The 25,930-nt window shown below is 37.6% G+C and overlaps 1 protein-coding gene across 1 annotated transcript in view; it reads left to right on the forward strand.

The window, feature by feature from the left end:
* Positions 1-217: 217 nt before the first annotated feature.
* Positions 218-25,930, forward strand: part of hsd11b2 (hydroxysteroid (11-beta) dehydrogenase 2) — a 36,156-nt gene continuing 10,443 nt past the window's right edge. Inside the window, exons 1-2 of the mRNA XM_002937320.5 lie at positions 218-1,116; positions 25,187-25,399. Of these exons, the coding sequence (XP_002937366.1) occupies positions 840-1,116; positions 25,187-25,399 (490 nt within the window). The 5' untranslated portion in view covers positions 218-839. The remainder of the gene's footprint in view (positions 1,117-25,186; positions 25,400-25,930) is intronic.

The following is a 25,930-nucleotide window of genomic DNA, read 5'->3' on the forward strand; positions in this document are numbered from 1 at the left end:
ATCCCAGAAATGTAAGTTTTTACATTTCTGGTTTCTTATTTTCTGTGTCAAGGTGACAGAGGCCAGCAGTTAAACATTGTGTGTGTCAGCAAAAATCCCTGCATACCGAGTTTAGGCAGCAAGTTACAGAAGCCCAGCCAACATATTAGTCAAGGCATCCCCATGTCTGTGCCGTTTTCCAGAAATTAGTAATAAAGTCCAATCATTTTCCTACGGCTCCTCAAGGAAGAAATCCAAAGTTTACACAAACGCGCTCAGGATATAGCAGATCCATCGTCTTTCCTTTACAAGAGTAAAATAACAGCGTGTGGAGCAAAATGTGCATCTCACTCCTCTGCCAGTTAAACCCGAGGCCTCTATGGCTTCACCCTGGCGCCCATGGCGCGCTTACTTCTTGCCAGCCTGAGACTGTCCCACACACATGTACAACAGGAACCAAGGCGCTGCTACCAAAGAAATACAACAAAGCAAACCCCCCTGCTGCTTGTCCTGTCAGGTGCTGAAAAAGCAACGCTGCTTTCGTCTTCTTGGCCCCCACCTGTGCGTGCCTGGCCTGGCATACTGCCAACTTGGCCACCAGGAAGTTGCCAGGAGATGGAGCGAGTTTCCCAGCCACAGCGCCTGCCAGAGAAGTTTGTAGGGAGAAAGGCGAACTTGCAGGTCATTGGCGTGCACATTAGCTGGCCACGCCCCCCGCCCGTGCTGGCTAGGCGATTATAAATAGGCGCAAGCTGAGGACTTTGTGCAGGAATCTTGAGCTTTGCTCTATTTCTCTCTCAATTAAAGCCCTCGCTTCTATATTTGTTCTTCCTTTCCACAACCCCTCTTGTACTTTTGTAATGGAGCTCGCTGCGTGTCCGTCGCTTTGGGCTTACGGGGCTGTGTGGCTCTCTTTCCTCCTTTTGGGTTTCCTAAGGTTCTCCAACTCTGATATGGTGCTGAGCCCGGCATTGCTACTCTATGTAGTGGTGCTGGTACTTATCGAATGGCTCTGCCACCTGTATCTTCCTATCGCTCTAGGAATCCTATTCCTCAGCTCAGCATGCTGGTATGTCTTGGGCATCGTCTCCCCAAAGAGAACCCTGCCAGTAGAAGGCAAGGTGGTCTTCATCACAGGTGAGTGGTCGCTCGTCACATAGGACCCGCTCCCGCAGGGTACGTTTATATAAACTCCACACAACACACATACATATATTTAACTACATGTGCCTTAGCAAGCTTTGAAGTTTCTGTATTCCATTGCATGGATGAATGCACATTATACACACTGCGTGTTCATTACAGTCAAACTCCACATGGTTCTCTGTATTCCCATCTCCACCAATTGCACGACTGCTGCAGGAGGTGTGACCTGCTTAGGAAACTGCAGTCTCTTGTGGTGGGAAAGGAAACCAGAGGAATAGTCTCGCTTGGGGTTCCCTGCATGTGGGACTGTGCCAATGTCGCTTACAGCTTTCCACCTGCCCCAGGAAAGCAAGCGGTCAGGAGTATTTTATCCAGTACCATGAGCCAAGTGGCTGTGTGTAGGTTCTTGCGTCAGACGCAGAGGTTTGTGGGTTTTGTGATAGATGACCAGGGACAAAAATGAATTTGCTGGGCTGTGAGTTATCTCACATTATAAAACATCAGAAACACTACACTTGGAGTTCTTGTGAATTCAAATTTTTTCTTTAATTGAAACAAAAGCAATTTTCTTTTCACAAGACCTGTAAATAGTGTTTTTTTCTTTTTAACCCTAGCATGCAGACATTTAACCCTTGGAGGGCATATTCTCCCCCCGAATAGCAACCTGTACAATAGAAAATATTAATTTAAATATATGTTTGGCTTACAGTGCAAATGACAACACTTTCAGAAAAGGGCAGTTAACACTTGTTTAAGAACTTCAGCCTTCCCCAACATCACCTCTCTTAAAAGAACACTTTTGACAGCATAGGACCACTTTGTTATGCATTGCATTTGCAGAAATGCACAGTCCTACCAGATTCTATGAAATGCCATAAAAAGGTTGAGCAGGTTTAAGGCACATTGTGAATTATATATTTTTGGGGAGAACACTGAGTTTATAATATAAATGGTTTGAAAAGTTATTAACAAGAGGAAATATTAGTGGTTGCTAATGAATTATTGTGTCAAAAATTATACTGCATGCTAAAATCTTAGAACTACAGGATAAAATGATTTTTACACTACATGTTTGGTATTTATCTATCTTTTTATCCATTATCAGTATTCACTGTCTGGCATTCATTGTTTGCAAATGAAATGCCAAATAAATGGAACATTGCAATTTGTCAGTCAGATTACACAGCATATTACCACGTGTTACAAGCTTTTAAGCGAAAGTAAATCAATTTAATGACATCCAATCTATTAAACAACAGATACAAATTTAAGCTCCCACCACAACAAGCTTTATAGCACAGGGTAGCTATATCTCTGCTGGTAAGGTTCCCCCTGCAACAGTTGAACTCTTGGTACATCCAGTCAGGATGCTTACCCACTCTTTACCCAATGCAGCAAACAGATAATAGCCTGTTGTCAGATGGGAGTATGAAGAGAGATGCTGGATTGGAGATGCACGTAAGCTGGGAGAAGACTGTGCACTGTTACTGCTAATCACATCTTAGTCTGTGGCATTATTCTGCTCTGGAGAAAGGCCTGTTTTGTACCAGGAATACAAAGCAGTGCATAAAGATTTACAGGGTATTGCTTAAGTATTATGTTCTGAGAAGTGGGCCCAGCAGCCCTTTTGAACCTTACACGGCCATGGTTACTTGTGGCTCATTTAGCTACACTTAGGCCAGATCAGTGCCCTCATTTACATCGGTATATGAACAGTCCTCTTTTATATCTGCACCTATGTTTACCTGTCACAGTTATACAAACATAATAGTAAGCATACAAGGAAATGAAAGAAGGAGTCTGAGAAAGTAGAGAGGTGTAACAGTAGTGGAAGCTAAACCAGTGGCTGCTGGATGGTGTAATTCGCTAAGGTCATGTTTGATTCCCAATTTTACTTTGTGAACCAAGTCCCCTTTCCCTAAATTTAGGAGCACACAAACGTAAAGTAGAAGTGGAAAGGGCATAGTGAAAGCTAACTTTACATATCAAAGTTTCTAAACATGGATATAGCATAAAACTAGCTGTAATTTCATTTGTGATGTATGAAGAAGTTGAAGCTTGAGTGTTGATTGTGATAAATATTTTAAGTCTTGGTGGTGATTAAATAACATTTCTTTTATTAAATTGTGTCCACATATTACCAAAATGGACACAATTTTTATAGCTTCTCCAATAATTCAATAGCTTATATACATATTTCCTTAGGGATGTGTGTCCTCATTTTAGTAAGATAGCAAGTTGCTCACAGCTTCCTCTTCTGTATCCTTCTTGCTTGATGTATTTAACTTTATATTTACCACTCATATTTTAGAGATTTAAGCTATATATATATTTTTTCCTATTAACATATATTGTGCTTCCTATTTGAATTTTAAAATAACATTCATTGTAACAGAACCCTGAACAACATAAAAACTTGTGTATCATAAGGACCGTGTATCATAGTACTGTGTTATATATGAGGATATTAAAGAAGGAAAGCATAGTAGCATAGTAAGTTGGGTTGAAAAAAGACATACGTCCATCAAGTTCAACCACAAAGGCATTTTGGCATTTTACAGCCAATAGATTATCCACATTAGTGTAAGCTAGAACGCTATATTTATTCTGCAGAAAGCTTTACCATACTTGAGTAAACCGCCCTAGAAGCTCCCTATGTTTAAATAAGAAGCTGCCATTTTAGTTTGGTCTCAGTAGCTTCCATGCTGTAGCTCTGGTTGGTAGCACCACCCATCTGTACCCCCCCTCCATAAGCCATTTATCCTCCACAGTGCTGGAAAATGGCTTTCTTACATAGGTCTTCCAGGGAGGAAAAAGGAATGGAGACAGAAAGGCAAACGCACCAGCGGAAGGAACAGATGGGAGGGGAATGGAAAGAGATAGGTTAGGGGTGTGGGAACAGAGATAGGAAGAGAACGGAGTCAGGAGCCTGACTAAGTATACCGGGTCACCCCCAAACATGGGGCTCCCACCACACACACTGCTGGGGCCCCACCACCTTTAAATGTAGTGCTCATGCAACACATCAACGAGGCCCAGGAACCCTTCCCCCACCCCAGTGTTTGCATAATAAATGAGGAAGATAGGAACAGGCAGGTTGTGCACTGGATGGGAGTGGAGGTTGCGAATTCCCTGTGGTCATCACGTTATTAATTAACATGAGAAAATAACTTAATACATAACAATAAATTATTAAAAATGATTTAAATTGCAACAACATCAATTACACTGGGTCAAAAAAGCCACCAGCCCTTTTCTTCTACAACATGGTGAATACATGTTACATGCCAGCACCCAGAGACCCATTCACAGTAATTAACTGGCCAAATGTAAGACATGGTCTAGGTGCACTATCCCCAGGCCCACAGCAAGGGGAGCAGGGAAACATATTTATCAACATGTTGATGGAGTTAGGCACTTATTAAAACTAGGTAGGTTACCAAAAAAGTTAAAAGCCAAAATCTTTATTGAAATAACAATTCTATTGCCTAACGTCCATGTATCTGGAAAGCCATGATCCAAAAAGCTCAGAATTAAGGGAAGGCCATCTCCTATAGACTCAATTTTAAACAAATTATAAAAAAAATTAAAAATATTTCCTTTTACCTTGTATTTGATCCCATATAAAATATAATTTATCCATATTGGAGGCAACCCAATCCGATTTAATGCTTAAATTATATTGTAGATGCATCATATGGATTTTTTCCCACCCAGAAAATATAAGAATGGGTGAAGCTGTGTTATTCCTTAGCCCTCCTCAATGTTGATCCAACTTCCAAATTCTGCCTGTTGCTCCTGTGTCACTGCCACCTCTCACTGCTTCTGCCATCATGCCACACCCCTTGCTATCTGCTGGAACATCCCCATTGTGCACCTCAATCACTCCCACTATTCCTTCTCTGCCCGATTCTCTGATGGCTCTTACCTGTTGTGGAAACCAAATCACTTGCATTTTCTCTTTCCAAAATGTAACAATTGCTTTTTAAATCCCTTACGTTCTACCCCTTATTTAAGTAGCAAAACCTACTAATTAACCGTACTAAGCACAGTTTTTCCACCTGGTCACAAGACCTCCCATAGCAAATTGCTGCTTAGGACTATACTTTATGAAAAAATCTGGAATGTGTCACTACATTATTGAGATGTAAAACATTGCAACATATTAGATTCATATTTAATAAATCTCAAAAGCATTCTTGAAAGATCTGTTCACAATTACATAACTTGTGTATCTCAACTGAATTAAAGGTTTTTTTTTGTATAACCCAGAAAAGAGGCAGGATAAAAAAGGGCTTAATAAAGAAAAGTCAGCAGACATATTTAGTTGGATTTCCCAGGCAGGAACTTTAATGCATCCCACAGGAAATCTATTTATACTGAAGTTTGGCTTCTAAAGTGTATGCTGGAAATCTACCAGTATGAAGCCAATGGTATGACTTTATACCACAAATTATGTTAAAACCATTAGTAAGTATGTCAACCCAAAATAATACATGAACAGCAAAATAGGAAAAATAAAAACCTGGAGTTTATAACTTGAAACACAAGCAAATTTAAAAAGAGCAAAGGTTACCAGAACATCACAAAATCATAGAGAGCAGTTGAGTCACCCATGATAGATCTCTGCTATCATGGGCGACAAACCGCTCCGAAAAGGCTTTTCACTGGCATCAATAGGAATCGCCGGGGGAAAGCCCTTCCTGCAGGAGGAAACTTTGCGCAACTTTGGATTTCAAAGGTGATGTGAAGGGGATGTCAGTGGTGTCCTACTCTGGGACATATCTCCAGAAAGGTTGCTGCTGTGGGGCCCATGTCCCCAAGAGTAGATCTCATATAACAAATCTTAAAGGGGTGGGGGAAATATTTTATTTGGCAGCAAGATTTTGCTAGGGTCCTAATGAATGTTTCTGTGGAAAGCCACAAAGAGATATACCGTAAAAAAGTTCTACTTGATATTGATGGTGAAAGGCCATGGAACAGTGTGTTGTCTGATATGCCTGCTGATGCAGAGGAGTTGGCTACCTATGGTCATGCCCCCGACACATAAAGAAGTATGGAAAGCACACCTAAAAAACCTACCTTCCTTACTTGTTTTTCCCGGTGCTCCCAGACCAGATCAGAACAGCTTTCAGTATTGCTGTGAAAAATTGTTCAACACCCAAAGAGAACTTGGGGCAACACAGACCAGGAAGGTTCAAGGCTTATAGCCACAATCATTTTAAAAAAAGGAAAGTGCAAAACGTTTCGGGGTAAAATCCCTTCCTCGGGTTCACCTTGAGGCTTCCTCAGCCTTGCACCTTCCTGATTTGTGTTGCTTAAAGTTCTTATACTCTTTGCAAGCTCTTGACACACACAATACAGCTAAAATACTAGCTGAACAATTATAGTGATTTCCAAGTGGAGTCAGCATAGTTATGTAAGCCCTGAGCATATAAGTGCACTGGGCTGACTAACTGACCAATTAATTCAGAATTAAAGGCACTCTACACATGTGTACGTGAGGAATTGGACTGGTCCAATGAAAAGGAAGATCCTAGAGAGTCTGTGCAGTCCTGCTGTGGACTTGTAAAATCTTATCTAACCAGCTGCCCGATTGCAGCTTCAGAAGAGCTGTGTATGTTCTGGAGGTGATGCATGGCTCTGTAGAAAGTGCTACAAAGATGCACCATTGCTTGCAGATTCCAGAAAGAATCCTGTCTGGACATATCTCCTGAGGTGCCAAGACTACTTAGATTAGATCTATTTAAGACTAGCAAACCTCTTTCTGCATACAGATTGCCAAGTTATCTAGAAAAAGACTAGAGCAGAAAGATGTCATGAAAATTCTAAATACAGTGGACATGGGAGAATCCACAAAAGTGGAGTTAGGCTTAAATTGGTGTTAAAGTAGAGCAAAAATGTTAAGGTCAGAAAATCATATAATACCAAATTTAACTCTTAACTTTAAAGGGGGGGGTCTGTCACAATCTTATATATAATCAATTAAAAAATTAAATAATATTTTTGTTAATTTAAACAGAAGTTTAAATGGAGTTAATAACCCCAAATTATTTAAAATTGAAAACTTTTAAAAGTTGTATGATTCTGAACTGAAAACTGGTGCACAGAACAATAAAAAAGAAAAAACACAATATATAATTTTCACAAAAAAGCTCTACTTATCTCCCAGATTGTCATAATTTTTCTTAACAGCCAAACTGAACCTTATAGCAGCTGAACTGACATTTTGATGTAAGTTATAAAATGGTTTTAACATTCACCACAACGTATTAAAATGTTATCCTAATGATAACCCACTTTAAAGAAGAGAGAATTTCCTAAATCGGAAAAAGGAATAGTGGTTTAAATCCTTTTAAAATGTATTTACAGTATGTTGGTTACTAGATAGGTGACATTTAAATAGACAAAGCTAATTTATGACACCGTAAAATGACATTTTATGTAATTGCACCTCTACACTATCGCAATTAAGCAAGTCCATTGTACTACTTGCACCTTTATTGGCACAGGAGAAGGCAGAAAATATAGGGCTCCTGTGCACCCTACAACCACTGGTTCTTTTTCTTGACCCTTGGAATGATGCGCAGGTAAGGCATGTACACCCACCACCATTCCACTTACAGTCAGTAAATTGGTCTCATATCCCATAGAAAGGTTTGGGCAATGCTCTATTTTTTAAATGTTTTATTTTCTGTAAATTCAGTCAGTATTGATCAAATTGAAACTTTCTTAACTTAACCAGAATTTAATTTAGAAATACACTTTTGAAAACTACAATTGTTCCATAAAATTTTTTGATCAATCAAGCCCCTCCTTATACTTCATGATACCAGAAAAAGTGGTGATCCTCTTTTTTTCAAACCCCAATCTCATAATAAGAAACAGTTCCTAAATTTAAATCCAATAAAGGAAATACATGAAATGCACATTATCGAAGAATAATGTAATGTTTTGTATTTAATTCTTTTGCATGTGAGGGTTTTAACACAATACAGAACATCTAAAAAATCACTAAATCAATTAATTGTTTTTTTATTTTTGATCAAGGCTTGCTTGATCCCCTTTTATAAGTTTTTTTTTTTTTTAATTTAAAATAATACATCAGTACCGTGTACTCCATGGTAGCAAAGCTGACATAAATTCATATTGGGGTTAATTAAATGTTTTTGTTCTAGAGACTTGAGGTACAGAGATCAAATTACAGAAAAAAAAACTATTCAATTAACTCCTTTATTATGTCACACATTGACTTTTGTAGCTCTCTTATTGATTGGCATTTTCCTACAGACACTGTCAACACTCTTGGGCCATAGCCATAAGAAAATACAGCTACCAGGTTATACACCTAAGAAGTGACTTAACCACTTTCATGCCACTATTCCATATCTTACCCTGGTTTCTGTTACCTTTCTGGATTGAAAACTCTGCCCCACTCAGTGTCTGACTGGGATGACTGGGACCCACCAGACAACCCTAGATCATGGACCCACTCTCCAAACTATTTTTCATCTACTCCTTACACAACCTCTTTATTTTCCTAGTCTTTTGTCTTTACATACTATAATCTATTCTTCTTTATATTTAGTTTCTTTGTTTCCATAGAGAAATAGGGAATGACCATAATTTAGGCCAAATGATAAGAGGCAGGAGGGCCCACTGACACCTGGGCGTTTTCCTGGTATCCCTGTGGGCCAGTTCGACACTGGCCCCATTCTATGGGGACACAAAGAAAATTAGATTTTTTGTGGTTTCAAAAACCTTGAAAACTATGAAAATGGGAATGTTGATAAATTGGCCTCTACTTGTCTCAACTTGGCTCCAAGTGCACACTAAACCTCATTGCCTCTCTAACCAATCAGATCTGTGCTTTTATTTTCTAACTTGTAGCAGACTGCATGCAAATGGCCGATTGTTATGGATAATTGTATTTATACTATTTAGCACCTATGTTTACAAATGATCCATAGAAAGTGGTTGAAAATCAGGAAGCTTATGCAGCCCAGTCTATCTAAGCTCCCATTATGATCTGGATCAAAAGTGAAAAAGATTGCACACACACACAGACTATTCCAAACTTTTACATTTACTTTTACAAACATTTACTTTGCTTCATTAGATTAAGAGCAGGCATTTGCAATAATGAGTTAGTTGCGGTACTAACAGGACACATCACTGATATACTCATTTGGGAATCAATACAATATGTTTCTTATACCTTTGTATATCCATGATGTTTTTTCAGAACACATTTAAATATATCTGCAAGATCTGTTATTTTAAGATTTATTATATAATACATGTGACCTATCACTGTCAAACAATGTAACTTTTCTAAATTAAGACATTTTGGTACCTTTGACTGACTTTAGATCCATAACTATGTTGGACTAATAAGCTGGTTTCTTATGAGAGCAATAAAAGTGCAGCATAACACAGCTGTGAAAATGTTTCCTTGAGCCAGTGCAGTGTGTAAAAGCTGAATCATTATGGTTAGGAGTTAGATGGCTTGTGTCCAAACCGCTGTATTTGTTCAGTGTTCTGGAGCATTTCCAAAGTGTAGTCTGTCTAGGAACTGGATTCATATTCATCCCAGGCATCAATAGTGTGAAAATGCAATCACTGCTGAACAGAGAATAATCTTCAACTTTTCACTTTGTAGAACATGAAAGACGTAGGAAAATTAAATATAAGAATGACGTTGATGCATGTGTACGTACCATTAAAACATATCTTAAGTACACGCACACAAATCTACAAACTGCAACTTTAATTTACAAAACAGATGTGAGGTGTTTAAAATAAGAATGATTACAAAATCAGTTAAATGAAAAACTAGTACTCTTCCATTTATCCCCCATTTGTTTCCCTCTCCTTGTGAGTTGTATTGAAACAGTGGCAAATAGCTTTGAAACAACATGTATTTTGTGTTCATAAAATATGCTACACAGATCTATATTGGAGCACATATTGTTCTAGTGCTTCAAAAGCTACAGTATATACAAGCTATAGTAGGCATGTTATACTGCCAAAGGAGGCAAGCTATATACAAGCTAAACTGCTGTAGGAGACAAGGTTTAAAATGATATTATGCCCAGAATATTGCCCACAGGATGCAAGTAAGACTGATTCTTTCAGAATTGCCAATGTGTTATTAGGCAGAACTAGCAAGCTGGGCTTATATGTATATCTGACCTTCTCATGTGCACCAAATAAAGCTTTAATCCTTATAGGAAGTCGCCCCTTTGGGCACTAACCAGTGGAGCACATAAATATACATATGTTCTGTGTATTCTTTATAGTGGTCAGACCTAATACCTAACAATAGGAAGGTTTATCTTTATTTTTACTTGCTTCCAAAGTTTATTTTGCTGTTTGAATGCCTGTACAATCAGGGGCATAGTTGCTTCTGTTTATTTAAAAAGGTTCCAGATAACCCGTTTTCCTTGCACCTGTTCAAACAATATATATTTTGCTTCTCCCTTCTCTTTTTCATTTTGTTTTAGATGTTTGAATTTTAATTTGTATATCTATGTGTATATTTTAGTGTGTATTAAAAAATATAGTCCTTTATATAGTAGAATTACCCCAATTCTCATCTTTGGCAAGTGTATCCCCTAACTTGTGTGTCTTCTTTTGCCTATGCACATTTTGTGGTATGTATTATCTTATAAATCTATGTATTATTTTTTGTAATCTTGCAATTAAAATTGACTCCTGTTAAATTTTTTGTATACTATATAAAGGACTATATTTTTTAATACTACCACTGTGCTTATGTTTCTTGTGTGCAAACCCTCATCCTATTTAAAATTACTGTTTTTGGTGCCCTGTATGGGGGTACTGCTTTTGGGTTTCTTGCACCAGACATCTATATTGTTGTTTTTTTGAATGCAAAGTGAGTGCCCTCTTGCAATTAAAATTGAAAGTCAAAAAGTCAAAAGTCCATATGGCAGCACACAGTCTAAGAGAGTCTAAGAGCCTAAGAGACTCTTACCAAAAATAGATTTTATTATACATGCAGAAATATAATTTGGAAAGCCCCATGCCTCTTGATTTTAAATAGGTATATATATATATTTCTGGCAAATTTCTGAAAACTGCCTTAGAGCTTTGATTTTACGGCAACTCTCATTTGTCCTCCTTTCGTCATGTAGAGACCCTAAAATAAGCGGAGGGTGACTTTTTTGTTTGGCGAGGTTAAAGATGGGCCTAAAGCTAATGTGGATTCGCTGCTGGTGTAAAAAAATTAACCTCCCAACTACCTCTTGCGGTCCCACTGACTTCCAGGGATACTGCGCAAAAGTGCGGGTGGGAGGGCTTTATTTTACCCTAAAATGATTAGGATGTAAAAGTATCCATACATGCACTTCTGTGAGGGGTTCTCCATCCATTTGTGTTTGTGATCAGTTAGCTTAAAGGGGTAGTTTACCTTTAAATTAACTTTTAATATAATGTAGACATTGATATTCTGAGACAATTTGCAAACGGTCCTCTTTTATTTTTAATGGTTTATCAGCTATTTATGAATAGTTAAGGGCCTGCATGGAAAACTGACATCCCAGGCAATTATACACAGTAAGATGCAGTCTGTATTTACAAAACAAGCACATTATATGCAGCAAGATGCAGTGGGTACAGATGGCAGATATTTAGGCCCTGGCACTAAAACACTGGCACCAATACACAGCATTGGCCCCACTGTAACCAACTAGAAATGAACAAAACAATGACAAAAGTAAAAAAAAAAAGTGAGTGCAAAAAACAACAAATATATACATATATGATGATGACTGTCTTCACTGTGTTCCATGGTATATCTAATGCCTTGGAAATCTCCCCGGGCAGAAGTACATGAATGCAGCTATATATTTATCAGGTAGCTGCCGGTCTCTGTTCTCCAAAATGGAGTGCAAAAAAAAAAATAGTTGAATGAGGTAGATTTTTGCACTTTGCACACAACCTTTCTATAAATAAAGGGGCCTCTTAATCTGTTTTATCTCATTTGTTTTCAGTGGTTTATGAACTTCTTTTTTTAAGCCACCCTTGGAGTTTAACATTTTAATCAGGGTTCCCTATATATATATATATAATATATATAAGCTGTATTAGCCGTTTAGCAAACAAATATTCAGACTAGATATTACCCTTACATTTTTCAGGTGTATCTACACTTCCTAAATCTCCACCTAAGCCTTCAAGTTAAAACTCTCCACTGCTAGGCATGAGGGAGGGCAGCCCATCAGTTTGGGAACAACTGTTCTATGCCACACCTAATGATACATGTCATTAAAATTCCCAACCTTGAACATTAGGGTGGAGGCAAAAATAAGTACTCACTGTACTTTGGATTGTTTTACCATTGTAGCCTCACCTGTTGTACAGCTAGTTCTGCCAGTCTTTTCCTCATGAGACTGACAGATGGCACTATGAATAAGCTGGCACCTATTCTTGAAAGTATCATTCTTATGGATCTGTCTTATGTGCAATGTTCCCATTTGGCAGTGATGAGTTATGTGTTTTTTTTCTGTCACAGATGTGTGGTCATAAAATTCCAGATTACAAACTCCAAAATACTGAAGACCAACACATTAGAAAATAATTTAACCATTTATTGTCGCGCCTTACCAGCCTGAATTAATATAAACCAAATTGTAGCAACTTGTTAAGCTGCAGAAGCTGGTCCTAAATCATTGTTTTTATAGACTTATTATGACAGTTTTGGAGCTGGTTACATAAGAGGTGTATAATCATTAGTGGCTCCAAATGTAATTTTGGACAAGTAACACCATCACTTAAGTCTACTAAAACTTTTAATCATTACATAGTTACATGGTTTTTTAACCCATAGTAATTGTCAATCTAGTTCAACCCCTCCAAATGCACCCCCAGTGCTCATATACTGTATATACAGATTCATACCACTCTATCTATAAACTCACAAAGGTTCCTGTGTGGAACTGAAACAGATAGATGGAACAAATATGAGGTTTATTCAATCTGCATGCACCCAGATATTGTATATAACTTGTAGTGTGAAATCCTATCTGGCTTACACATATATAAACTATATATTACTATATACATATTTATTATTTATATTTATGCATACTCAAGTGAGGACTTAGCAGAGATACATAAAGAGGCATATTCATCCCGTGAGATAATGCAAGACAGTACTTTTTTTTGCTGTAGTAGCCATGTAAGCTTTATCAGAAAGGTCTATGTAAATACAGCCATAAGCACTCACAGAAATGCTGCACTGACTTCTCTGTGAAAAGATTTCTTGTGTCTGTAATTCATATGCCAGAGACACGCAGCTCTCTGCTGTCTCCTCTCTCCTGCTCCCCCCTCCCTCAAGAATGCTAAGAATTCACTCCCACCCTTAAGGTGGCCATACACGAGCAGATGGCGATGTCGCCAAGCGAGCAGATCTTCCCCCAATATCCCCACCTACGGGTGGGCGATATCGGGGAGCATTTAGGTAAAAAAAAAAATAATCCGATCGTTTGGCCCTGGGGGAAGCTGACTCACATTCTAACTAACTGAGCATGTTCACTTGGTCTGGGTGTCTGTGCAGGAGCAAGGCATTATGGGAACTTTCTTTACACAGCTCAGAGTTTTTTTCTTCCTGTTTGGCTTCTGATCATCTGAACAAGTGAAATATAGGGAGACTTAAGGGCACTATTGACAACTGAAGGTATGCCTGCAGCTTGAGATTAACTCTTTATTAGCCTTTCCTTCTCCTTTAAACCTAATTTTTTCAGTTTGCTGCCAAGTTTTCCAATTTTGTCAAATTGCTCTGCAGTATCCTGCAGAGAAATAGTAATATAATAGTAGTATATGTATGTGCACTGCTTAATCCTAATCATGTACAATATTTTATTATAAAAAGAAAATGCTTTAAAAAAGTTAATTATTTGTTTAAAACTGACTGTATGGGGCATGATTTTTTTTTGTAAAACAGAAAATAACCTGCTTTCTAAAAATGGTCCTTAACGGTCTTAAGTGCTCTTGTGCTGCAAATTGTGTGAAAATACCTCAAAATCACATTTTTAATGCAATTTTGTTATCTTTATTATTTAAGCAAGTTGAAGGTTTACATATTTTCTGCAATTTTGCACAGTCATGGTTTATAAACTTACTTGAAAATGAATGAAAATATGGCATCCAGGATTTTTCCTATAATTTGTTTTATAGCAGCGGAATAAAGAGACTCAGCCAGGTTACCCAGGAAAAAGTTTGTAGTCTATCTTGTTTGCTGTATAGGATAAAAACATGTGAAACTGCTAATTTGGTTTGCACATGCTTAATCAGCACCAAATAAACATTAATAAAATTATAAAACACAAAGGCAGCACATGTCTGAAGTTTTTCCATAGTAAGTTTTCAGTATCTGTAAGCATGGAAAATGCAATGTCTGAAATAGGACAACTGTGAAACAACATGCTTATATCTTTCATAGCTGCCAGACTGTAATATAATTCCTGGAACACTTTTACAAATAGATACATTGCAGTACATCTTGCATCAATATAACTGTGCATAAATAATCCCTCAAATTCTCCAAGATACCATATTTGCATTTGATCCTTTACTTTTGAATTGATATTTTTACAATATTCTACTCATCTAAAGTTCTGGCCAGACCGCATGGTTATTCTTGGTGGTGTCACACTTCATGTACTTTCAGCAGTTGAAGTTAGAAAGCAGCTGCCTTTAAAATGAAAGTTTCAGTTAACAGGAAAGTTATTTGAAAGTTCAAGAGATCTCATTTAAAATAATCGTCTATACTTGATTTATGCAGGAATTTGGCCAGTAGATATGGCCTGTTAGTTTAAATGGCATTATGGCATTAGTCTATGTGGCCAGTCCCTGTAAAATCATTTAGATTACAACAATTGTTTAAGAAAATGTTGATTTTATTTTCAATCGGCAGCAGTGAAAGCAAAAATAAAGACAGATTTTTCTTTTGGCAAAACAGTAGTATTTTACTTGGCCAAGCTAAAGGTACACCTGAGATTGCAGAATATAGTGCTGCTGTGTGCTATATAAATATACACTGGGCTGTTTGGTTTTTCAAAGAAAGAGCACTGACCGAGGATGGAGACAACTTCACTGTGGAGGTGCACCCCCTGTTCACTTTACTTTAAATCCTAAAACTAGATAAAACAGAAAACTTCTAAAAAAAACCCCAAAAAACTCCAAAGTAAAAACAATACAGAATAACGTACAATATTAACAATTGGTAGATGCCTACACCAAGAAACTACCTTTGTAAACAAAAAAATATTGAGTTTATTGTCTGAAAAATCACAGAGAAATGTAAATGCCCATTTATTTCCATGAATCCTCCAGCAGCCATTTTAGGAGCATTAGCACTCATTCTTGGAATACAATAATGTGTTTAAGTTTGACTTTTAACTGTGAAAAATGTGAAATGGAAAACAATGATGGGATTAACTTGCCCTTGAAAATGTGTCAAGGACAATGCTGTATTCTATTCCTCTACTATTCTAAGTCTCCACAGGACTCAATGGTTTTTGGCAGCTTAAACCTTGCATACTTTGTCAGTCTAAAAAAATCACAAAAAGTTTTATAAATCTCAATCTCAAATTTTTTGAGAAAATACTCGAAAAAAGAAACCAAAAAACACATCCATAAATCTTGCAAAAAATAAAACTTAAAAAAATTCAAACTTTTCCCAGAAAACCTTTGTAAAAAGGCCCCAAAATGTCTGTTACAATTAATTTGTATACCATCGGCAATGCTATAGTAATTTACAATAATGTACACACCATTTGTGGGTTCCATGCACTTTTGAATCAATAACACTGCACAGGGGGAAAAAGAAGGGATACCCATTGGTGCCTCAACAGTTTATACTTACCTTGGAGCATTTGACAACTCTGGATTAATTTGCTTGTATATTAGATTTTACACCTGCAAAGTATTCTGTGATCTCATGGTTAAGCCAACCATCCCAATGCAAAATGATAAAGTAAAATACATTTAATACAAATAAAGTAAATATAACAAGAAATTTTAAATAAATGGGAAACATGAATACTGTACATAGAATTGAATCCCAAAGGCAGGATTACAAATTGAATTTTGTTTTAACATAAAGGTGGAAACAAAAACAAAAAAAATGCAATGTAAAATATAATTTGCGATGAAGAGAAAGCTGTATTGCACTTGTTGTGCTTGCATTCAGATACTTAAATAGAGGTTTTCAAAGTAGTAAATACAATTATTATATTATTACTTAATACCCTATGTGTTTTGCCCACTTAAAACATGTAGAGTATCACTAGACTGTAGTATATATCACTAAAAAGGAGTGCACCACCAATATTCATTATTCTCAAATAGAGGTAATTTATGTCACCTGACAACCTAGGCCAAATCTGCCTGGAAGAATGGGATAAAATCACTCCCTGCCAGTGTGCAACGCTGGTAGCAGCTCTATACAATATTAAAGTCTGGGGATTGGATACATTAAGATCTTTGTTTTTTTTACTCAAATTTTATTGTTAAGTTACTGGTAAGTCTCCATACACATAACTTTTAACGATATGAGATTAAATCAGCAAGGCAATCGATGTGTATTACTTTTAGACAGATTACATAACATAAACTAGAAAAAAATAAGAATAATGGGCAGCAGCTTAATGGTAATGTCAACATATAGTCAGTATTAATAGGTCTAGAGAGTTGTGGGAAAGGTGTATGTCCAATTATTCTAGACATTGTTGAATTTAGGCTTTGTGTTATTGTGAAAGGCCTATAGGTGCTTCATCCGTTCTATTTCCTGGCTTTGTCCTGTAGTTTGGCTTCAGAGAGAATCCCTTGCTGTTTCCAGTTGAGACTTATAAGTCTCTAGGCTGCTGAGAGGATGTGGTTGAGTAGCTGCTAACCATCTCTTGTGGGAAAAGGTTCCCCAGAAGATAAATCCATGGGTTTAGTTCAATATTGTTTACAATAGTGTACCCTTTGTAGTAGTCTATGTACCATTTGCCAGTAGGGGGTGATTTTAGGACAGTGCCATAAGATGGGTGAGTGACCCCCATTCCCTACAGTTCCTCCCTCACTTGTCTGATACAAGTGGAACAGGTTGTCTGGGGTGTAACACCATTTTAATTGAATTACAGTGGTGTGAAAAACTATTTGCCCCCTTCCTGATTTCTTATTCTTTTGCATGTTTGTCACACAAAATGTTTCTGATCATCAAACACATTTAACTATTAGTCAAAGATAACACAAGTAAACACAAAATGCAGTTTTTAAATGAGGGTTTTTATTATTTAGGGAGAAAAAAAATCCAAACCTACATGGCCCTGTGTGAAAAAGTAATTACCCCCTGAACCTAATAACTGGTTGGGCCACCCTTAGCAGCAATAACTGCAATCAAGCGTTTGCAATAACTTGCAAGGAGTCTTTTACAGCGCTCTGGAGGAATTTTGGCCCACTTATCTTTGCAGAATTGTTGTAATTCAGCTTTATTTGAGGGTTTTCTAGCATGAACCGCCTTTTTAAGGTCATGCCACAACATCTCAATAGGATTCAGGTCAGGACTTTGACTAGGCCACTCCAAAGTCTCCATTTTGTTTTTCTTCAGCCATTCAGAGGTGGATTTGCTGGTGTGTTTTGGGTCATTGTCCTGCTGCAGCACCCAAGATCGCTTCAGCTTGAGTTGACGAACAGATGGCCGGACATTCTCCTTCAGGATTTTTTGGTAGACAGTAGAATTCATGGTTACATCTATCACAGCAAGCCTTCCAGGTCCTGAAGCAGCAAAACAACCCCAGACCATCACACTACCACCACCATATTTTACTGTTGGTATGATGTTCTTTTTCTGAAATGCTGTGTTACTTTTACGCCAGATGTAACGGGACACGCACCTTCCAAAAAGTTCAACTTTTGTCTCGTCGGTCCACAAGGTATTTTCCCAAAAGTCTTGGCAATCATTGAGATGTTTTTTAGCAAAATTGAGACGAGCCATAATGTTCTTTTTGCTTAAAAGTGGTTTGCGCCTTGGAAATCTGCCATGAACACTGACCTTAATTGAGGCAAGTGAGGCCTGCAGTTCTTTAGATGTTGTCCTTTTGTGGCCTCTCGGATGAGTTGTCTCTGCGCTCTTGGGGTAATTTTGGTCGACCGGCTACTCCTGGGAAGGTTCACCACTGTTCCATGTTTTTGCCATTTGTGGATAATGGCTCTCACTGTGGTTCGCTGGAGTCCCAAAGCTTTAGAAATGGCTTTATAACCTTTACCAGACTCATAGATCTCAATTACTTTTGTTCTCATTTGTTCCTGAATTTCTTTGGATCTTGGAATGATGTCTAGCTTTTGAGGTGCTTTTGGTCTACTTCTCTGTGTCAGGTAGCTCCTATTTAAGTGATTTCTTGATTGAAACAAGTGTGACAGTAATCAGGCCTGGGGGTGACTACAGAAATTGAACTCAGGTGTGATAAACCACAGTTAAGTTATTTTTTAACAAGGGGGGCAATCACTTTTTCACACAGGGCCATGTAGATTTGGAGTTTTTTTTCTCCCTTAATAACGTAAACCTTCATTTAAAAACTGCATTTTGTGTTCAATTACGTTATCTTTGACTAATAGTTAACGGTTTTTGATGAGCAGAAACATTTAAGTGTGACAAACATGCAAAAGAATAAGAAATCAGGAAGGGGGCAAATAGTTTTTCACACCACTGTATATAAATGTTCTCTTTATATCTGACACAAATAGAAGACTTCTACTAGGGTCCATTTGCTAATGGGATTTGCAGTACTCCAGTGAGGGATCTTGCATAGCTTGCTTGCCGGGTCAGATCTTTGTTTAACACTTACTATGTTTATTATGTAATGCTTTGTATAAAAACAACATTAAGGGCTACATTCATCAAATCACGAGTTTGAATCCCGAATGGGAAAAATTCAGATTGGATACAATTTCTGAAGATCGCAAATATCACGAAAATGCTTATGAAAAAATCGTATTAGTCACGATAATATCGTATTGGCGATCCAAAATTTTCGTACCGAGCGATTGTAAACAGCGGGAAAACCTTTCTGACTTTGATCCTTCTGTGCATGATTTTGAAAGCCTCCCATAGGAATCAATGGCACTCTGCAGCTCCAACCTGGTCCAAGGAACATCACGATAATGAAGCTTGAATGAATCCGAAACTTTCGTACTCTGCGCGGCAATAAGATTTTGTCGTACAAAATTGTTGCACAAGGTACGATATTGTTGTGCAAAATACGCTCGGAGCATTCGTGCCTTAATAAATGTCCCCCTTAGTTTATGATTTGCTATTCAATAAAATGTGAGAATTTGTCAGGAGTCTGCATAGTTTTTTTGCGAGACACTGCAAGTATAATTTATTCATTGGAAGATTATGTGTAGACCAGCTGCCCAGCAACTAAAGTCTGACTCTTCTCCTTTTCTTTGTTTAGAGTGTGCAGGTGTAGACCAAAACTAGGTTGTCATTAATTGATACATGGATGGAACCCGTTTTGTTGTAGATGTGCTGTAGCGACCACAATGCATTAAAAGTTCAGTCTCATATTTATAGAGTTAGGAGGAATTTATTTGTGTTTCATTTTCCTGAAGTCTAAAACTAAATATAAGCTTGTGGCTGCAACTGTTCTGAATTCTTTGGCTGAATTCCATCTAGGTCGGATGTTTCATAATATTATACATAATATTATTCTGTGCCACTTGCCAATATTCAAAATAGGGAAATTAAAACAGTGGTTTTAGCATGCAGAGATTGTTAGCTCTGCCTTCCAATACATACATGCAAAAATCATTTGTTTGTATAACCAGCTGTCTTTTCCTGAATTTTGAACATACACATCTTCTGGCAGCACCAAGCACAATAAGGGCCAGTTTGTGGCACCCAGGTTTAGTGGCTTTATCCTAAAGTTTGCATAACCACTATCATCTGTCAACCCTCAAGATGCCAGCTCTTCTTCAACAGTTTATTTTTACAATGTAATGTAGCTCATCTAAACCTTCATGGATACACTAAGGGGCCCATTTATCAAAGTATGATCGCTTCTGAATACAAAAAAAATTGTATTTTTTAGAAATTTTCACACTGTGCGTATTTTTGCGACTTATTCGTTAAATTGTGCGACTTTTTTGTACTTTGCGACAAAAAGCGCGACAATTTGTGCAAAAAAAATATAAAATTGTCGAGTACCATTAAGTCCTATGGAGGCTAAAGGTGGCCATACACGTGGCGATCTGACGATGTTTCGTACGACCATCGGTCGCACGAAACATCGTAAGATCCGCCACACACCATTCAGGGCTGAATCGGCAGGTAAGGAGGTAGAAACAATAGGATTTCTACCTCCTTCTGCCGATTCAGCTCTGAAGGGAGAATTTTGGTCAGGCGCCTTCTATGGCGCCCGATCAAAATTTTCAAACTTGTCCGATCGGCGAGTCGTCCGATATCGGCAGCTTCCTGCGATATCGGTCGACTCGCCGACATGCCATACACGCACCGATTATCGTACGAAACGAGGTTTCGTACGATAATATCGGTGCGTGTATGGCCACCTTTAGTATAGTAGAGGAATAGAATAGTCAGTGACAGCTTGTCCTTGACATTTTCAAGGGGAAGATAATCCCATCATTGTTTTCTCTTTCACCCAGTTTCAAGTGAAACTTAAACACATTATTGTTTTCCAAGTGGCAATGCATCTAAAATGGCTGCTGGAGCAATTCCTATTTGGGAAAAATAAAGAGGATTCATTGAAATGAATGTCCGTTTGACGTTGACATTTTTTTTTTAAAAGATTTTCTTTATTGCATTTTCCAATTAGTTACATATAACAATGAGAGAAAGGGGGTAAGAAGAGAGGGAGGTGTAGGTGGGGGGGAGGGTTTTGGGCTTCCATTCTGTCTATGTTTGGTATTTGCACCATGGCCCGATATTTTGTTTCAATAAAGAGTCTTAATATTTAGTCCACTAATCAAGTGTCCGCTTTTTATTTTTGCGTCCGTTTGTTTGTTCCTCTGTCTTGGATCTGTGATTCTGTGTTTCTTCGTTTTGTCCCGTGTGTAGTTTATGGCTGCAATCCGGGTTGGTGTATGTCCTTAATCCAGTTGCCCCATATCTTGTTAAATTTATCTGGGCATCCTCTGGCCAAGTATGTTAGCTTTTGACTGGGAAGCGTGTCGTTGATGAGTTTTTTCCAGAAGCCCAAAGTTGGGGGGACTGTCACCTTCCAGGTCATTAGGATTGCTTTTTTGGCAAAGTGTAGGATTTGGAGGAGGCATAGTTCCTCATATCTGTTAATTGATGGTCCTTCCGTGCATCCGAGTAAGCATAAAGTGGGGGAGCGGATATGTGGGAGTCCTAAAACTGCAGTACTGTAGTTCAGTATCTCAGACCAGAATGTTTGGATCTCAGTACAGTCCCAGAAGACGTGCATGTATGTGCCTTGTTCGAAGTTATATTTAGGGCATATATCTGGGTAGCCCGGGTAAATTTGGGCCAGCCTGTGAGGGGTCAGGTAGACTCGATTGAGAAACTTAGTGTGTATATATCTATCCCTGGAGGAGATATTGGTATCTGGTATTTGGTTTAGGATTTCTTTCCAGGAGTCCTTCTCTAAGTGTGGGAGGTCCTGTTGCCACTTGCGGGCGAAATACTTGTGTGGGTCAAAGTCATCTTGCAAGAGAATAGTGTAGAACCAGCTCACTTGTTTAGTGAGGTCAAGGCGCCTCCGGTATCGCTCTAGTGACGTTACCGTTATATCTGGGACATTACCTGAGAATTGTGCGTTAAGTGCATGTCGTAATTGTAGGAACCTAAACAGCATATGGTTGTGCAGGCCAAATTCTGTCTGTAATTGTGGAAACTGCTTAAAACGCCCAGCTGCAATTACATCAAATTTGAAATTTTTGAATGCTAACTATACATTCTGCTAAAATAATTTGTGATTTTCTAATGTAAACATGGAATTTTCATACCACTGATAACAGCATTATTGTGACATTTTATAAATACAACAATGATCAAGTTTAATTCAGATTTATACCATGTCGATTTGAAGGCCAAAAAAAACTAGTAGTAAATCAGCCCCTTTATCCAACAAAATGTAGGTGATGTAAATACACATTTGCTCAATGGGCCTGATTCAATTCCATAAGACAACATTTTATGGTTTATTGCATTAAAACATATGGACAAGATTCAATTTAAGGAAAAATAACTTTTCTAATTCAGTTTTAAACTTTTTCCTATAGACTTCCCATAACCAGTGAGATACGTTTTTCTCATTGAATGGAATTTAGCTCTGTGGAAAATCTGAAATTGAATTAGGAGATAACTATCACATTTCATTTCATTTAGACACATCAAGGTAACATTTCCCTATCAGACCTGTAGCCATGTCTGCATTCAAGATACAGATTTACAACTAATAGTGGAACTGTTTCATTGGTCAGCATAGGAACATATAAAGTCAGACCAGCCTGTTTGTTGGCCTGCGGAGAAATGCAGGCAGGGAAACAGAGCAGAATTGCTAGAGAAATGTATTTTTGCCTGAAATCTGCTTTGTGTGTCTGCACCCAGGCCAAAGCAGTGGCTGAAAGTGCAAAAAACAAGGAGCAGAGGTTAGTGTTCAGACTGTTTGTCGGCCTGCGTTTATCTGTAGGCCTAGAAACAGCCTTGTCTCACCGTAGCCTAATGATTTTTCCAGTTTAAAATCAATATTGAAAATATTCCTTTTTTTCTGCAATGGTGGCATCTTTTGCCAAAGCTAATACATATTTCAGCAGCATATTTCCAGTGCACAGAACAGATTGTATTTGCATCAGCAGATTTTGTTATTATTGGCTAGATGTACAGTTTGTTTATTTAAAAGTAGTATTTTTCTATACAAATAGTATTTCAGTTTTTCTCAGGTTTAATCACATACCACCAATAGTCTGTGACAGAATCTGCATCAAGTTCTGAGTTGGGCTACTAGATAGAAGAAGAGGGTTGTCATTTCAATACCATAATAGACAAGATAAGGCTTTCCACACACCCCTAGCATAAAATTAACAAGTTTTCATTGCTGTCCCTCAAAACACAGCACCACAAATAGAAAAATCTCAACACCATATATGTTTTAAATATGTAAATATATATGCTTATATAACTGAGCCAACTGTTTTAACTCAGTTTAATAAATATATATTTATAAATATATATATATATATATATAATATATATATATATACTGTGTATATATATATATATATATATACAGGTATGGGACCCATTATCCGGAATACTCGGGACCTGGGGTTTTCCGAATAAGACTCCTACCTAAAGTCTGCTAAAAACAATATTTAAACAGTAATTAAACCCAACAGGATTGTTTTGCCTCCAATAATGATTAGTTATATCTTAGTTGGGATCAAGTACAAGGTTCTGTTTTATTAAAACAGAGAAAAAGGAAACAAAATGTGAATTATTTAATTAAAATGGAGTCTATGGGAGATGGCCTTTCCGTAATTTGGAATTTTCTGCATAATGAGTTTCTGGATAAGGGGTCCAATACCTGTGTGTGTGTGTGTATGAATATATGTATGTGTATATATATATATATATAATATATGCCTCAGGGATATAGATTTTTCTACAGGCATGCCAAAGCTTACTTAAAGCATGGTTGCTAACCAGTTCTGCTGTGGCAAAGAGCCAGATTTGTCAGGCAAAGTCTGCCCTTTGTTAAAGGAAAGAACTAAGAATATATTTTAAGTGTCTAAAATAGACGGCAATAACCTTAATTCCCCCAACTGACATGCTCTTTCCGTACCCTAATTAGCATATGCTAATGAAGGTTTAACCCTTCTGTAAACTAATTACCACATGGTAATTAAGATTCGGATTTGGTATGGTATTCAGCCAAATCCGAAAAAGTGGATTTGGTGCATCACTAGTTTACACTATACTAAAAGTTAATTTTAAGATTAACTACCCTTATAAAGACTAAACTGAACAATGATCACCTGCACAGGGCCAATCTTACCAAGTGTGGGGCCCAGTTTGGATCATTTTGAGGGGGCCCCAGTAATGGATGTTGCTGTCTGGCATAATAGCCTTCCACATTTTCAGGCCACTACCTCTCCGAGCCCAGCATAGACTCTATCTTCAGCTATCCTCTTTATACCGTAGTGTAGCAGCTAGCACTGCGAGGTGTGCCACTGTACCCAATGAACATGCATATTTACTTTCAGGTCTAAATTAAATCCAACTAAGGCCCATCTAAAATATTGACTCCTGGACCAAAGATCAGAACACATAGACCATCCAGTGGCCTGATTTTATAGATAGATCAGATTCTCATTTGGAGAGTGACTGTTATGGTTCCACATATGGAAAGTGATAGTTCTGGTTCCCCACATGGCCTGACCTGCTACCAGTTTAGTGAAGAGACCAAATTCAAAGAATGCAAGCATTTATCTTTATATGTATAATGACCACACATTTGAAGTCAACTCTTTTGGAGAATCCCCTCTTTACTTCTTGTATCAGTTATGGATTGCTTTTTTTATGCAATCTTTACGTTCCTTGCATACACCCATTTTTTTTTTTGTACAGCACAAAATAAATGTACTATTATTATTATTATTATTATTATTATTAATAATGTCTAATGTATGCTAAATAGACAATTAAGGAGAAAGACACAGAATAACTGGAATAGTTCAGAGAAACATAAAAGAATGGCTTCATGCATTGGGGTTCTTAGGTGGAACCAGGAATTCAAATTAAGGAACAGATTTATGATGCCTAAGTATTTTAAGTGAGTGGTAATGATGACATTGGCAGTTTAATTCTTCAGGACTCTCCAGTTTGATATTTAATGAATGGTCAGGAAAAAGATTTCCAACTACTTTGGGCCAGCATAACCGAGGGGTAAATTGAACGACATGGAAATTCATGGGAGTTGTTTTTTTCTCCTAAACTGTAAATGGTATTAAAAACTATACATGAAGATTTCCTTATCTACAAATGATCAAATCTGCTTATTTCCAGGCTGTGATTCAGGATTTGGAAACGTTGCCGCTCATAAACTGGACTCTATGGGATTTAAAGTCATTGCTACTGTATTGAATCTCGAAAGCCCAGGAGCCAGGAAACTTAGAAAAATATGTTCAGATAACCTAACAATCATACAAATGGACCTAACCAAACAAGAGGACATCCAAAAGGCTCAGCAGACGACAAAGTTGCACACAGCTGGAAGGGGTGAGATAATTCTTAGTGGTTTTAACTTTAGCTCCCTGTCCGATGAGATGCACTGTATCAAGCTTTCTCCTGTGAACAGGAAGAGTGATAAACAAAACCTAAATAAATATATAAAGGAATAGTTTACCTTTGAACAGGGTGTTTTAGAGTTACCAAGATGAGTAAATCAATGACATAGTCGTGTGATACAGGTAATGACACTGCAAAAGCATCTGCTTCCAGCTGACTAACAGCACACTTGCAAGCGTAGATCTAGATTCAGAAATAGAAATATGACATTGCTAATAAGTTCACAATATAAATAACATTATCCGGCAAAAACCATTGCATCTGTGTGCAAACCTAAGGCTTATTTACAAGCACAAATGAAAAGTGAAAAAAGGAACACATTTAAACACTGTTCACACAGATGGTTTGCAATACAAAGGCATTATTTCCCTTTGAATGTTTCACCTACACAAGTAGTTGTCTTACCCTTAATAAACTGGACACTAACGTGTTTCCTGCTCTGCATGCATTGCCACAAAGCAA

Source organism: Xenopus tropicalis, chromosome 4, assembly GCF_000004195.4.
Source record: "Xenopus tropicalis strain Nigerian chromosome 4, UCB_Xtro_10.0, whole genome shotgun sequence".
Classification (NCBI taxonomy): Eukaryota; Metazoa; Chordata; class Amphibia; order Anura; family Pipidae; genus Xenopus; species Xenopus tropicalis.